Source organism: Quercus lobata, chromosome 1, assembly GCF_001633185.2.
Source record: "Quercus lobata isolate SW786 chromosome 1, ValleyOak3.0 Primary Assembly, whole genome shotgun sequence".
Classification (NCBI taxonomy): Eukaryota; Viridiplantae; Streptophyta; class Magnoliopsida; order Fagales; family Fagaceae; genus Quercus; species Quercus lobata.
This window is the reverse complement of record NC_044904.1, coordinates 28359559-28374292: the sequence shown is the minus strand read 5'-3', so window position 1 is coordinate 28374292 and position 14734 is coordinate 28359559. Positions and strand designations below refer to the sequence as shown.

Here is a 14734-nt window from a genome sequence, read left to right as displayed (position 1 = left end):
AATCGTGCCAATTTATTGTTTGATTAAACGTTCCCATGCCCCTTTCTGATCCTATAAATAGCTTTCCTCAGAACATTCTTTCATTTTTTCCACCTCAAATCTCTTGAGCATACTCTCTGCCGACCACTCTCTGCCGACCACTCCCTTGTGCGCTTACTCACCAGTCCAGAGTTCCTTTCTTCCTTAGAACCCAAAGTAAGTTCTCTTCCCCTTCCTATTCCTTCAGCTTATTTCTTCGAGTTCCATTTCATAGCATTAAGTATCATAGATGGGTTACTCTTATCTCTTAGAGGCCCCGGCTGCCTTGGCCACCTTTAGGCGCAAGTTTAATATTCCCGATGACGTGGAAGTGGCTTACTGCCACGAGAGTGAAATCGCTCTCCATCGAGGGCATGGTACAGCCTTTTTCCCTTTAATGGCAATTCTAGAGGGTGGGGTTAGGTTCCCCATGAATCCCCTTTTGATAAACACACTTAGGTACTACAGGCTGTGTTCCGACCAGCTTCCCCCCAACTTTTACCGGGTAGTTAGCTGCGTTAGTAGGTTGAACCATACCTTTGATTTATAGTTAGATTACCATGATATTAACCATATGTATATCCTCTGTGGGAACAAAGCTTCCAACTTTTACCTAAAAACTAGAGATAATCGAGTACGGCTGATATCATGCCTACCTAATTCGAATAGGAATTCCGCCGGGGAGTTTGTCCGGGTGCACGGCAACTGGTCTGCCGGGAAAGTCCCCTGCCCTCTTTCACGGCATGAAGTGGGTTTGTACCGATCCCTTGATCTAACCGTTCTTTCCCCCCCTTTCTTCCTTCTCTTTCCTCTTTACTGAAGTAGATTTTGGTTATCGGATATTGATATAACATTTTTTCTTTTGTAGATGGCAAGTTCTTTGTTCTGGACATCAGAACAGTCCACGTAAAAGACTTGAACTTTATCCTTCGTTCCGAGGTATTCGTGCACTGGGACGGACAGCTCCGAGCATCGCACCTGATCCTCGGAGTAGAGCCTGTGTACTCCACCTGGCAGTCCTTCAAGCAGGCACTATTGGTTGATAGTCCACTGCTGTCGTACATTGACGTTCGGTACGCGAACTTCTTGCCGCCGAAGCTTACGACCAGGGAGGCGAGGGAGTTTGAAAAGCGCTACACCTGCTCGAACAAGCTAGCTCCTTTGCGGGACAAGTCTGCGGAGCGCGTGTCTCGGCGCCTTCGAGAGTTAGCTCACGAGGCTATTCAATAAGAGGCCCCTGTTCAAGAGCAAGCGCAGCCCGAAAACCCTATTGTGGAGCCCGAGCATCCAGCGCTTGAAGCGACAGTCTTGTTGGCTGCAGATACCAATCCCGGCGAAAACATGGTGGCAAAAAGGGTCATGACCATTGACCGTTTCATGCTCGGTGCACGACAACCCACCCAACCCCCACCTTCTCAGGGTCGGAGCCAGATGCCTCCCCCTCTACCCTTTTCTCAAGCTGGACGAGCCCGGAAAAAACAAAGAGTTACCGATCAACCATCTACGGATCCGGGAGATGCTACCATCCAGACTCCTCCGCGGCCAACAGGGGGCATCGTCATCCATGAGCCACAGACCCAGGTTGGTCTGGGGGTTGCGTCCTCCTCTCAAACCGCTCCAACATGGAAGCCCAAATTTTTGCTAGACGGCAAGCCTTTGCCTTCAACAACCTATGTGCGGTTGTGGGAGAAAGGCGAGGGTGGTCGCATTGCTGAGACACTGGCCGAGGGTCTTCTTCTTCCTGACGACGTGCATGCCTTCAAGGAAGGGTCGGAGGAGTCCGTGAGGTGCCGGTTAGAGTGGCATGCTATTGCGGTAACTCCTTGTTCATCTTTTACTTTCCATACATTTCTTTTCACTTCCGTACTAACTTCTGTGTTTGTCAGGCTGCTCAACTGCCAAAACGGCAAAGGAAAAACTGAAGGCAGCTGAATCTGCCGAAAAGAAGGTTGCTGCCGCGGAGAAGAATAGAGCGCTGGTGGAGAAGAGATGCTCTGAGCTCCTAGCTAAGTAAAATGAAACAGACGTGAATCTAGCAGAAGCCATTAGCCTCACCACCTCTCAAGCTGAGGAACTCACTAACCTGAGGGCAACCTTGGAGGCTTGCGAGCAAAAGTGGTACAACGAGGGGTTCGCGGACGCTGAGAAATCTGCGAAACCGGTGGTGTCCCAAGCTCGGAGGCTGGGTGGTTTGCTGCCCTTCAAGCTCTGGGAGTTCCCGAGGATTCCCCGCTGAGAGACCCCGGCCAGATTCCCTTCCCGAGCCCTGTTACCGCTGTGCAAGACCCAACATTGCCTGCTGAGGAGGAAGAAATGACAAGCATGAGGGAGCTAGTGGAACAGATTGATGCCCATGCAGAGCCAGATGATATGGAAGCCACCAGCATCCCAACTGTGCAAGACCTACTCGGTGAGGACCTGCATTTTCCCGTGACCGACCAGCGACAGCACGAAGTGACAGATCCAACTCGACCCTCCACTTGATTAAGTTACTTGCCGTCCAGCTTTTTCATGCTTTTAACTTATTTTTACAGCATTTATTTTGTTTTATTATTGGTATATTTGCCTATGTCACTGGGTTGTGGTGACTGAACAATTTCCTCATTTCGCGGGGATGACCCGTAAACAGTTGCCGAGTTTTGGCGATGAGATATTAACTCTGCTTTTTAATTCTGCTCTTAACTTTTTCAATGACGTTCTATTCGTTGCGTGTTTGCTTAGATTATGTCTGTTCCGCCTTTCTTTACCTATTTTTGTGGTTTCTTATTCTGTAGTAAGTCGGGCCAAAAGCTGCCCGCTCGGTGGGTTAAACCATGCCTTAATATATCACATTTATACAATGGGATTTAGTTTCCCTGACCGTAAATGGCATGATGCCCCAAAACCTGTTGCACGGTGTTTGGATAATCCGAGAATGAAATTGCAGTTAGTGTTTGTAAGGGTGTTAAGGTTTCTACCTGCTCGGAGATTTTCATCGAACCGAGGATGAGGCTTCTGTCCTTAGAGTTTTTTTATAACGATAAGGTTTCCACCTGCTCGACGATTTTGATCGAACCGAGGATGAGGCTTCTGTCCTTAGAAAAAAAAATTTTGTAACGATAAGGTTTCCACCTGCTCGGCGATTTTGATCGAACTGAGGATAAGGCTTCTGTCCTTAGAATTTTTTGTAACGATAAGGTTTCCACCTGCACGGCGATTTTGATCGAACCAAGGATGAGGCTTCTATCCTTAGAATTTTTTTGTAACGATAAGATTTCCACCTGCTCGACGATTTTGATCGAACCGACGATGAGGCTTCTGTCCTTAGAATTTTTTTTGTAACGATAACGTTTCCACTTGCTCGGTGATTTTGATCGAACCGAGGATGACGCTTTTGTCCTTAGAATTTTTTTTGTAACGATAAGGTTTCCACCTGCTCGGCGATTTTGATCGAAACGAGGATGAGGCTTTTGTCCTTAGAAATTTTTTTTTTTTTTTTTTGGTACAAAACATGCAGTTCTCTTAATGTGCAATGACGGGATCGAAAACAGCTTAGACAAGTAACTTCATCATTATCTTCATCATTATCTTGACTTTAGCAAAGTACAAAGTTTTGACTTATACTTTAGTATATGGATGGTCACGGGTAAAACTTCTTTAAGTTGTGAGCATTCCATGGCCGAGGGAGCGGCCTCTCGTCAAGATCTTCCAGGTAGTAAGCCCCCGCGCCAGCGATGGCGGTAATTCTGTACGGCCCTTCCCATGTTTGAGCAAGCTTCCCTGTAGCTACGTCTCGCATGTTTCCCACGACCCTCCTTAGCACCAATTCCCCGGCGCTGAATTCCCTCCCCTTTACATCTTGGTTGTATCTCTGGGTCAGTTTCTGCTGATACTCCGCGAGCCGTATGGTTGCAGCCTCCCGGCATTCTTCTAACCAGTCCAAGCGCTCCATCATCAGGTCGGCGTTCTAAGTGAGGTCAAATCCTACGACCCGTGCACTGCATAAGCTCACCTCGGTTGGTATTATGACATCCGCCCCATATGTCAAAGAGAAAGGGGTCTCGCCCGTGGACCTTCTGGGAGTCGTACGGTAAGCCCATAAAACGTTAGGCAGCTCTTCAACCCGTTCAAAATCGTCTTGTTCATTGCCTCAGCTTGGCCATTGCTTTGAGGGTATGCCGGAGTTGAATACTTGTTCCTAATGCCGAGATCGCTGCAGAAGGCCCGGAAAGCTTTGCTATCGAACTATAGCCCATTGTTTGATACTAGTGAGTTCGGTACCCCAAACCTTGTGACTATATTTTTCCATACAAACTTTTTCACATCGATATCCCGGATGTTGGCTAAGGCCTCGGCTTCCGCTCACTTCGTGAAGTAATCCACTGCCACCAATACAAAACGGCAGTTACCTGTTTCTCGTGGAAAATGGTCGAGGATGTCTAGCCCCCATTGTGCAAACGGCCATGGGCTGCTGATGGGGTTTAGAAAACCTGCTGGCTGGTGGATCAGAGGGGCATACTTTTGGCATTGTTCACACCTCCGGACATATTCCGCGGCATCCTTTTGCATCTGTGGCCACCAAAACCCCTGGGTCATTGCCCTGTGCGCTAAAGACCGTCCCCCGACATAACCACCACACACTCCGTTCACTTTCTCAGGATGTAGGCATAAAAGGTAAGGGCCTACAAAAGACCTCCGGTACAATTTGCAATCTGCTGACAGCCAATATCGGGGAGCCACCCGACGAATCTTTTTGGCCTCCTTTTCATCGTCTGGAACTTTATCCTCAGCTAGGAAGTCTATGATCGGGTTAATCCAGCACGGATTTGCCATTGACACCATGGCAACCTCAACCCCAGCCAGGTTATCATCACTTTTCACCTCGATGCTCGGCTCCCTTATAAGCTCTATTTTGACTAGCCGAGGTATGTCCTCGGTAGAGGATGAAACCAACATGGCCAGCGAGTCGGCATGTCTGTTTTGTGCCCGACCTACCTGGGCTACCTTCACTGTCCCGAACCGGCCAATGATCTGCTTAGCTGCACTCAGATAGGCTTTCATCCGAGAGTCCCGAGCTTCAAAACTTCCTATGATTTGATAAACGACTAGCTGAGAGTCGGAATAAATCTCAACATCTTTCGCGCCTAGACGCAATACGGCCCTCAACCCGGCCAAAAAGGCCTCGTACTCGGCTTCATTGTTTGAGGCTTTGAATCATAATCTGAAGGAGTGTTCTAGTCGTATGCCCTCCGAGGTGACAATACCAGCTCCGGCCCCTATAGCATTCGAAGCGCCGTCTACAAACACTTTCCACGGACGACATTCTGCATTACAGATTATCTTCCTATCGTTCTTAAGGGTGAATTCTGCAATGAAATCAGTAAGAACCTGTCCCTTTACCGAGCTTTACGGTCGGTACCTTATGTTGAACAAACCCAACTGAGTTCCCCATTTGGCTATTCGGCCCGTGAAGTCCGATCTTTTTAACAACGACTGCAGGAGATACTCGGTGAGGACGAATATCGTATGAGCCTGAAAGTAATGCGGCAACTTCCTCGTGGCGTGCACCAGTGCCAAAACTAACTTCTCTAAGGGCAGGTATCTCGTCTCGGCATCTACTAAGGTTTTGCTTATGTAATACACTGGCTGCTGTACTCCTTGGTCCCTTAGTAACACAGCACTCACGGTATGGTCAGACACCGAGAGGTACATAAACAAATCCTCTCTGGATTCCGGGGCCGTTAACATGGGCGCTTTTGCCAAGTATTCCTTCAGTTCTCGAAAGGCCTTGTCGCATTCCTTGTCCCAATGAAACCCCTTCCACTTCTTCAGAAGTTGATAAAACGGTCTGCAATGATCAGCGAATTTGGAGATGAATCGGTTTAGGGCGGCTAACATCCTGGTTAGCACTTGTACTTCCTTTTGATTGCTCAGCGGTCTAAGGCGATTCACTGCCTCTATCTGGTCGGGATTGGCTTCTATCCCCTGAGTAGAAATCAAATAACCCAAGAACTTGCCAGCCCCCACACCGAAAGTACACTTCTCGGCGTTCAAGCGCAACTTGTGCTGCCGGAGTATCTCAAATACTCCCCGGAGGTCTTCCGTATGTTGCGACTCCTTTTTGCTCTTTACCACCATGTCGTCAATGTATACTTCCACTGTGCACCCAATTTTCTCTCGGAACATCCTCGTCATCATCCACTGGTATGTGGCTCCGACGTTCTTCAATCCAAACGACATGACTTCGTAGTGATAGTTTGCACTCGGGGAAATAAATGCTGTCTTTTCTCGGTCTTCGGGCACCAAGGCAATCTGGTGGTACCCCTGGAAAGCATCCAAGAAGCTCATCCTCGGGTGCCCATACATGGCATCTACTAGTTGGTCGATCTTGGGCATTGCGAACAGATCATTGGGACATGCCCTATTCAAGTCTGTGAAATCCACACAAACTCTCCATTTACCATTCTTTTTCTTCACTACCACCATATTCGCTAACCACCTCGGGAAGAATATTTCCCTTATCACCCCTGCTTCCTTCAGCCTCTGGACTTCCAAGTTCACCGCGTCAACATGCTCCTTCGATGCTCTCCTCGGTTTTTGCTTTTTCCGGGGGAATGATGGGTCCACGTTAAGTTTGTGGACAATGAACTCGGGATCTACGTCGGGCACTTCATACGGACTCCAGGCAAAAACATCCACGTTCTGTAAAAGGAACAACAACATCTCTACCTTTTCTCGGTCATTCATGCTCGTGCCTATCTGGAAATACCTGTCATCATCCGGAAAAATTCTGACCTTCAAAACCTCCTCGGCAACGTCCGCCCCCGTTTCCCCACGGGGCTTCTGTAATTACTATAAAGTTTCTTTTTCGGTCTCCTCCGCTTGTCCGAGTTGTTCGCTCTTCCATCTGACCGCGGCGACAAGACACTGCCTAGCCACTCATTGGTTCCCTCGCACCACGGTAACTCCATACTCGGTGGAAAATTTCACTTTCACGTGTAAGGTGGACAGAACGGCCTTCATTGCGTGGATCCACGACCTACCTAGGATTGCAGTGTACGGTGAGAATGACCGGACTACTATGAAGGTCACTATTACTTCCTTGCCTTCCATGTCCACCGAGAGAGAAATTTGCCCTTCGGGAACCACGACTCTTCCGTCAAATGAGACCAGCGGCATGTCATACTTCGCCAAATCCTGACTCTTCAATCCAAGCCCTTCGAACAGATCTGGGTACATCATGTCGGCTCCACTTCCTTGGTCTATCATCACTCTTTTCACCAAGAACCCGCTTATCCAAGCTGTTACTACCAATGCATCATCATGAGGTTGGATCGTCCCTTCTAAGTCTTCTTCGCCGAAAGAGATGGTTAGCCGACCAACTTTCATCCTCTTCTCGGGTGATTTTCCTTCCGTGCAAGCCATTGTCAGTACCCCTTTAGCTACTGCTATACCTCTCGGGGCAGTGTGGATGACTTCGATCACTTCCAACGGTGGTGGGAAGGGATTCCTTTTCTGCTGAACACCCTGGCCGGCATCCCGGTCTGCGGAGTCCACTACAAACTCTTTCAGATACCCTGCTTTTACTAATTGCTTGAGATGATCTTTTAGTACCCGACACTGCTCGGTGGTGTGCCCTTTGTCCCTATGGTATGTGCAATACAAGTTTTGGTTCCTTCGATATGGGTCACCCCCCATTTTGTTTCGCCACCTGAAGAATGATTCGTTCTTAATCTGATCTAGAATTTTGTGCACAAGTTCTTTAAACACCACATTAACTCCTTCAATTTGCGCCTCTGGTTCCTGCATCCTGAAATCTTTTTTCGGTCTTGCCGGGACAATGCCCTGCCGAGATCTCCCAAGTAACGGGGCTTTCCCCTTATTTTGCAGCTGATCATCTTCCAGGCGTTTATACTCCTCAATGTATCTCATAAGTTGCCTCATATCCTCGGGAGGTCTTTTTGTCAACGACTCTCGTAATTCAGAATCTTCGAGGAGCCCTATCCTGAAGGTGCTTGCCGCTATCTTCTCATTTCCTCCACCGATCTCGTTGTAAAGTTCCCAGTACCGGCTGGCGTTAACTCCGAAGGGTTTCACCGACCCTCATCTTTATGGAAAGTAGCGCATCCACTGGCTGCGACACTCGGCTGCATGTCACGAATCTACTACCGAACTCTTGAATCAGCTCGGCAAAGCTACAAATGGAGCCTTTTCGTAACCCATTGAACCATCTTAGGGCCGTGCAGTCGAGACTAGAGGGGAATACCTTACACATCAACGCATCATTGTGTGCATGCAAAGACATCATGTGGATATAATGACTGACATGCTCCACAGGGTCCGTCTTCCTATCGTAGGAATTGAATGGTGGTCTTGTAAATCTACTCGGCATAGGGGCCCGTTCAATTTCATTAGAGAATGGTGACCGAGCAGCCCTTTGTAAGGCTTGGCTCATGGCGTCCATGGCAGCATTGTGGGGTTGCCGTTCCTCTGGTGAATCCAATCCTCGGTCCTCGTATCCATGCGAACGTGAACGGTTCCAGCGATGACATGTCTCTCAGGAGTGTGAGTGATTCCTACGCCGGTGTGATTCTTGAGAGGGTGATTGGTTTTGGAATCGTTGTGTACCAGATTAGCTAGAGCCCTCTTCGCCCTGATTTCCCGTGTTATCATTTCCCCTTTGCCGGTGGTGGCGGTCCCTTTCTTAGCTTCGACCCCTTATTTCCAGCTTTAGATCCATTACCAGTCTGCACAACTGCTCCAGCTCTCTGTCTCTATCATCATACTGCCTGTGTCCCGAGACACCCGACACCGTTCGGTGGGTCTGATCCTACCCTTCTCCCAGGCCAGACCCTTCCTCTCCTCGCAGGCGCTCCCTATCCTCGCGCCGTTTCTGTCTTCTTTCCCGCCACGTGGATCCCCGAGAAGATCCCACAGAACCGCTCTGGGCACGCCCTCCCGAGCATCCCTCGGACATTTCCCTTATTTGAGTCTCAGTCGGACCACAGTTTTGTAGGAGGGCCCCACGGTGGGTGCCAATTGTGCAAGCCTGAAATGAGACTGTTGGGCTCAACCTCACTTGGGTTCACAATTTATTTATAAAGTGGGTTTCAGGATTTCCTACTTTGGGTCGTTCTCGGTACAAAGACTCAAAGTAATATTCCTCCTCTCTTTCTAAATGACTGTTTTTTCTCTCCTTTTTTCTGAACCCCTTCTCCTTCCCCAACTTCTTCTATTTATAGCTTTAAGTTAGTGGGGAGATCATGATTACTGCCATTGTTAGTGCAATTGAAGGTCCAATATTATCTATTATAAGTGGATGTTTAGGTGAGAATGGAATGTAACGATTATGGTCTTGGAACTTGGTTCCAACTCAGGTGAATTTGCTCGGTAGTGATGTTCCCCGAGCATCCTATGGTGCGCCCGGGTAAGGTTTCATTGACCGTTTGGGAAGTTTTATGCTGAGCATAGTTTAGGAGCCGAGGCCCAAAACTCGTATTCTTTAAAGGCAGTTTCAAGCAGAGCTTAGGGCGATGGGGCCGTGCCATTGGGCCTGAGCCCAGGGCCCATCTGGGTCTTGGGACCTCGGTGCCGTACAACTATATATGGTGAATAGGCCTTAACTACAATAAATTTTACCTACACCACCTCATTCCCCACCTATACGGGTAGCATAATCATTCCTCGAGGGATGACATTTCTCCCATCGAAGCCAACCAATAGTGAATCATATTTCTCCAGATCCTTGGGCTTGAGATTTAACCCCTTAAATAGATCTAGATACATAATCTCAGCTCCACTTCCCTGATCCACAAGGACCCTCTTGACATTGCATCCCTCAATCCAAAGGGTCACCACCAAAGCATCGTTGTGGGGCTGAAATGTTCCAACTTTATCCTCTTCTGAGAAGCCTAGAATTGGCAACGATTCCAATCTAATCTTTTTAGACTCTTGGTCCTGTTCCAACTTTGGCTTCGAAGCTACAAACATAATGCCCGAACATGAGCCGACGTCGCGGCTAGACGTGTCAAGAATTACATTGATTGTTCTCAAGGGTGGCCGAGCAACAGCATCCCTCTGATATCTAGACTTGGCCTGGTCTAGCTATCCTGCAAGCTGGTGCATGAACTGTTTTAACTTTCTTGCCTTCACTAATTGACCCAGGTGATCGTGCAAGGTTCAACAATCCTCGGTCATATGTCTCCTATCCTAGTGGTAATGGCAATACAAACTCTGATTTCGCTTGGTAGGATCTCCCCCCATCTTATTAGGCCATTTAAAGTATGGCTCCCTTTTTATTTTCTCAAGGATTTGATACACTAGCTCTTTAAACACCGAGTTGACCAGTTGTGCATTAGCCCTAGATGACTGATTGGTGAAATCTCTCCTGGGTCGATTATGACTATATCCTCCTATCCAAGGACCTCTCTTTTGAGAGAAGACTTTGGCCTTTCCTTTCCCTTGGGTCTGATCTTCTTTAACCTTCTTATGCTCGTCAATGCGGTCCACAATCTAACGCATATTGCAAGCAAGTTTCATCGTCTGTGATTTCCTTAAGTCATGCTCCGTTGGGAGCCCAACCTTAAAGGTCCTTATAGCTACATCCTCGAACTCACCATCTGTCTCATTAAATGTTTCCCAATACCTATCAGAATAGGTCTTTAAAGTCTCCCCTTCCCTTCTGATCATGGAAAATAGGGAATCCAAGGGTCTTAGGACTCTATTGCATGTCACAAATCTTGCTCCAAAGATCTTATGGAGCCTACCTCCAACCTATCAAACTACCTCATGGAAACAGGCCCAAGGCTAGAGGGGAAAACCTTGCACATAAGAGCCTCGTTCCTTGAGTAGATAGCCATCCTCTAATTAAAATGGCTCATGTGCTCCACAGGATCGATTTTGCTATTGTAAATGGTAAATGTAGGCTACGTAAAATGATGTGGATGCTTGGCTCTATCAATTCTCTTTGTAAAATGTGACTTTGAAATTTGACGAAGGGCTTTGTTCATTGCATCATTCCCTATGTTCCAAGGGGGTGATCTCTTTCCTCGCCTTCTCCTTTGTTTCTCCAGCATATCAAAGCATGATGATGTGGAGAAAGGTTCCTTAGGGGGTGTCCTTGACCTTCTTCTATAGGTTCTGTCCTTTTCTTCATTAGATCCTTCACCTATTAGGGGTGTTGGATTCCTTCTATCACACTCCTTGCGATGCAACTTTTTGCGCAAATGGTCAATCTCTAGTTTCAGATTCTGTATTTCCTACTCATGCAAAACGTGACCTTTAGTTCTGGAGTGGCTACTCTCGGTTTGCTTTGTATACTGCATTTCCACCCTAACACTTGGGGTGGGATTATGCTCCCTATCTCTCATTCGCTCCAGGTTAATAAAGTGGTCGTTTCGCTCAGAACCCACAGATTGCTCCCTATCGTACTCCGGGTTAACCATAACTTAGGAATAATGAACTATAGATGAATTCCCACAAACGGTGCCAATTGTAAGTGCTGTGAAAATAAAGACCCAAGCCCACTTAGAACGGTGATGCCTTGTCCTTCAAATCAAGTCCAACAATAAAATTTCTTTAGAGAAAGGGCGTATAATTCAAGTGCAGTTCTAATATAAGCTTAAGTTATAGACCGAAGAGCCTAGGGTAACATAACATGAGTTGATAATGAGAAAAATAGTTTTCCTTGGAAAGGTCCGAGGATTAGTTCTTATATATAAAGTTTGAATTCTACACCAGACAGAGTACTGTTCACTTTCCCTTTTCTCTATTTCCTTACCAGGAATGTTCATCCCTTTCTTTGGGAGACTCCCCTCCTTTTATATCCTTCTTCGTTGTAACCTACACCTCCATTTGTGTGCCTCCTAGAGTTCCTAAGGATACTTGTCCCATCAACACTCTGCTGAAGATGGTGGAAAGGGCTGGTATTTGTAGAATTATTGTTCAAGGGTTATTTTCTCATTAATGCAACTAATAAGGTTGGTGCAGGACCATTCAATGCGGATGAGGGAATTGTTCCTTCCAGGAAACTTCCTCCTTTCTTCCTTGATCTGCCACTACCTCCTTTCCTCATCCTAGAACATTACAAGAAGTCCATTGCTTTGATTACACTTCCATCCTCAGGTGGGTGAAATCTTCAGAGTGCATTTATCTCCTCGAATATGAGTTAAGCAATCTGGTCCCTAATCCAATCCTCCTTAGTCCTCGGACCCCTCACACCATTTATACTACATGAGCAATTATATAATACTCTAAAAGTACAATAATGTTATCTCATTTTCCTGTATATGGTAGCATCTAAAAAAATAGGTCAAATGAAAACTATATCTTAACTTCTCTTATTCAGCTTAGCATGAGATAGAAATATTTTCTGATAAAAACATATGAAAAACAACTTTATCTCATGTGAAGCTAAACAAGGAAAATAACTTCATTTCACATGAAACTTAATAAGAGAAATTACTTAATATTTTCTAGTTCATTTTAAGGTCACTACCTAACATAAAAAAAAATAAAATAAAATAAAAAATAAAAAAAAAAAGAGAGAGAGATAGTTTTCTATAAAATACTTTTTAGAAAATGATTCATTTTTCAAAAAAATATTATTGTCGCAAACAAACATAATGGACCCATTTTCATGTACTTCATATATTCCAACTTCCACCCCCCCCCCCCCAAAAAAAAAAAAAAAAAAAAACCCTTAATTTACTCCCTAATAAAACCATTCAAACCAGCCAACAATTACATGACTCTCAAGATAAGGAGAAGCATTTTTTTGAAAAATAAATAAATAAGAATTGCAAATGAGTAATGTTATAGATACAGTACTTTTTAGGATATCTTACTTTGTAGGTTTCTATTGATTCTCATTCGATCCCAACACTAACATCTTTTTATTATTTACAATTAATAAATAGCCGCTATGATAGTTATGAAATTGTTCTAGGAAAATTGTTGTGGGCCTTGTGGCTTTAGAGTTGTTTGCAAATAAGATATTACCTCAATTATTATTATTTTTAAGCATATTACCTCAATTAAATTGTCATCACTTATACTCAATGAATAATTATATAATACTTTAAAAATATAATAATTTCATATTCTCTCTAGCAATCTCACATAAATAATAGGCTCATCCTTCTAGCTAGTTAGACTAGATTAACTATTTATCGTAAAGAGGAAGATTTAGATACAGTATTTAAGTGTTATTCGTTAGATTCCACTCTTAAGATCCTGTCATGTAGGTTTTTTTCATAAAATTAAACTTTATTTTTTAGTTAAATATTTATATCAAAATTTTAAGAGAATGATTAAAAAAACTGCACCTTTATATCTAAACTTTTTCCTCTCATAAATGAGTAATGAGTGAGTGCGACTTTATCGAATGAAAAGTATCGTATAATTTTCCACAGTAGACTTTTTTTTTTTTTTTTTTTTTTTTTTTTTGAGAAGGTAATTCCACAGTAACTTAGTTCACCCTTTCTTCAACAAAAAATAAAAAATAAAACTTTTTTTTTTTTTGAAAAAAAAAAAAACTTGGTTCACATTCAGTGTAGTAGTACTCTAGTATTAGTAGTACGACACATTACTAATCTCAGTGTACTACGTGTCTCATTAATCGCCGTAAGGGTCTCCTCTTTATCAGATATTGATAGCATAATATTCTCAACAAAAAAAAAAAAAGAAAAAAAAAAAAAGAAAAGATATACAGATAGGGACCCCAAACAGCCACTTCCTTTGTAAGTCTGTGTGGGAGAGAGAATCATCTGTGGAAGGTATGGATCATGGTGATATGCCTGGCATGGGTGGTATGTCACCACCACCATCATCATCATCATCATCATCATCATCCATGAATGGCACAGCTGGGATGCACGGGATGCACCACAAAGTGATGATGCACATGACCTTCTTCTGGGGCAAGAACGCAGAGATACTCTTCAATGGTTGGCCTGGCACAAACACTGGCATGTATGTATTAGCCTTGGTTATTGTCTTTGTGCTCTCTTTCCTCATTGAGTGGCTCAGTCATTGCCGAGTGACCAAGCCTGGTTCATTTACTGTCGCGACTGGTTTGCTCCAAACCTTTTTGCATGCCTTAAGGGTTGGACTAGCTTATATAGTTATGTTGGCTGTGATGTCTTTCAATGTTGGTGTGCTTTTGGTTGCTGTGGCTGGCCATACTTTGGGGTTCTTTTTCTTTGCTAGTAAGATTTTCAACAAACCAGCTGCTGTAACAGGATCTGATCTTCCTCCTATGAGTTGTTGAATAAAAGAGGGGCCTTTCTGATCATTTTGGATGAATAAACCCCATTCTGATTTTTTTTTTTTTTTTTTAAGAGAGTATTTTGTTTTTACATCTTTGAATTTGAAAAGGGAAAAAAAAATTTGTGGGAAGGGAATTTTCATTTTTTTTCCCCCAAATAAATTTGTAATTGTCTTATAATGTGTGGTTGTAAAGCAATTTGATATGATAATTGATAAGCCTAGTAATTAAGTTTTCCAAACGCCATGGGCCCATGGTAATGGTCCACTACATTGACATTAATTTCTTTTTTTTTCTTTTTTTACATTAATTTCATAATGAAAGTGATGCCAATCTTTAATGCTTAGTTGCTTGTAAAATAAATAGAATATAATTTTTTTATATATAAATATGTTGTGTTGTTTGAATTCAATTATCACCAATTACCTCCCTTTATTTAGGATAATGAGATTTGAAATACAGTGATTCGAT

General features: G+C 44.4%; 2 protein-coding genes across 2 annotated transcripts; one reads left to right on the top strand and one right to left on the bottom strand.

The window, feature by feature from the left end:
* Nucleotides 1-6936: 6936 nt before the first annotated feature.
* Nucleotides 6937-7941, bottom strand: LOC115952004. The gene has a single exon (XM_031069111.1). It carries the CDS (start codon nucleotides 7939-7941, stop codon nucleotides 6937-6939), a length of 1005 nt encoding a protein of 334 aa, XP_030924971.1.
* A 5731-nt stretch (nucleotides 7942-13672) lies between these two features.
* LOC115992666 (copper transporter 6-like) lies at nucleotides 13673-14288 on the top strand. Its single transcript, XM_031116922.1, has one exon. The coding sequence runs from the start codon at nucleotides 13775-13777 to the stop codon at nucleotides 14264-14266; it is 492 nt and encodes a 163-aa protein (XP_030972782.1). The 5' UTR covers nucleotides 13673-13774; the 3' UTR covers nucleotides 14267-14288.
* Nucleotides 14289-14734: the final 446 nt, after the last annotated feature.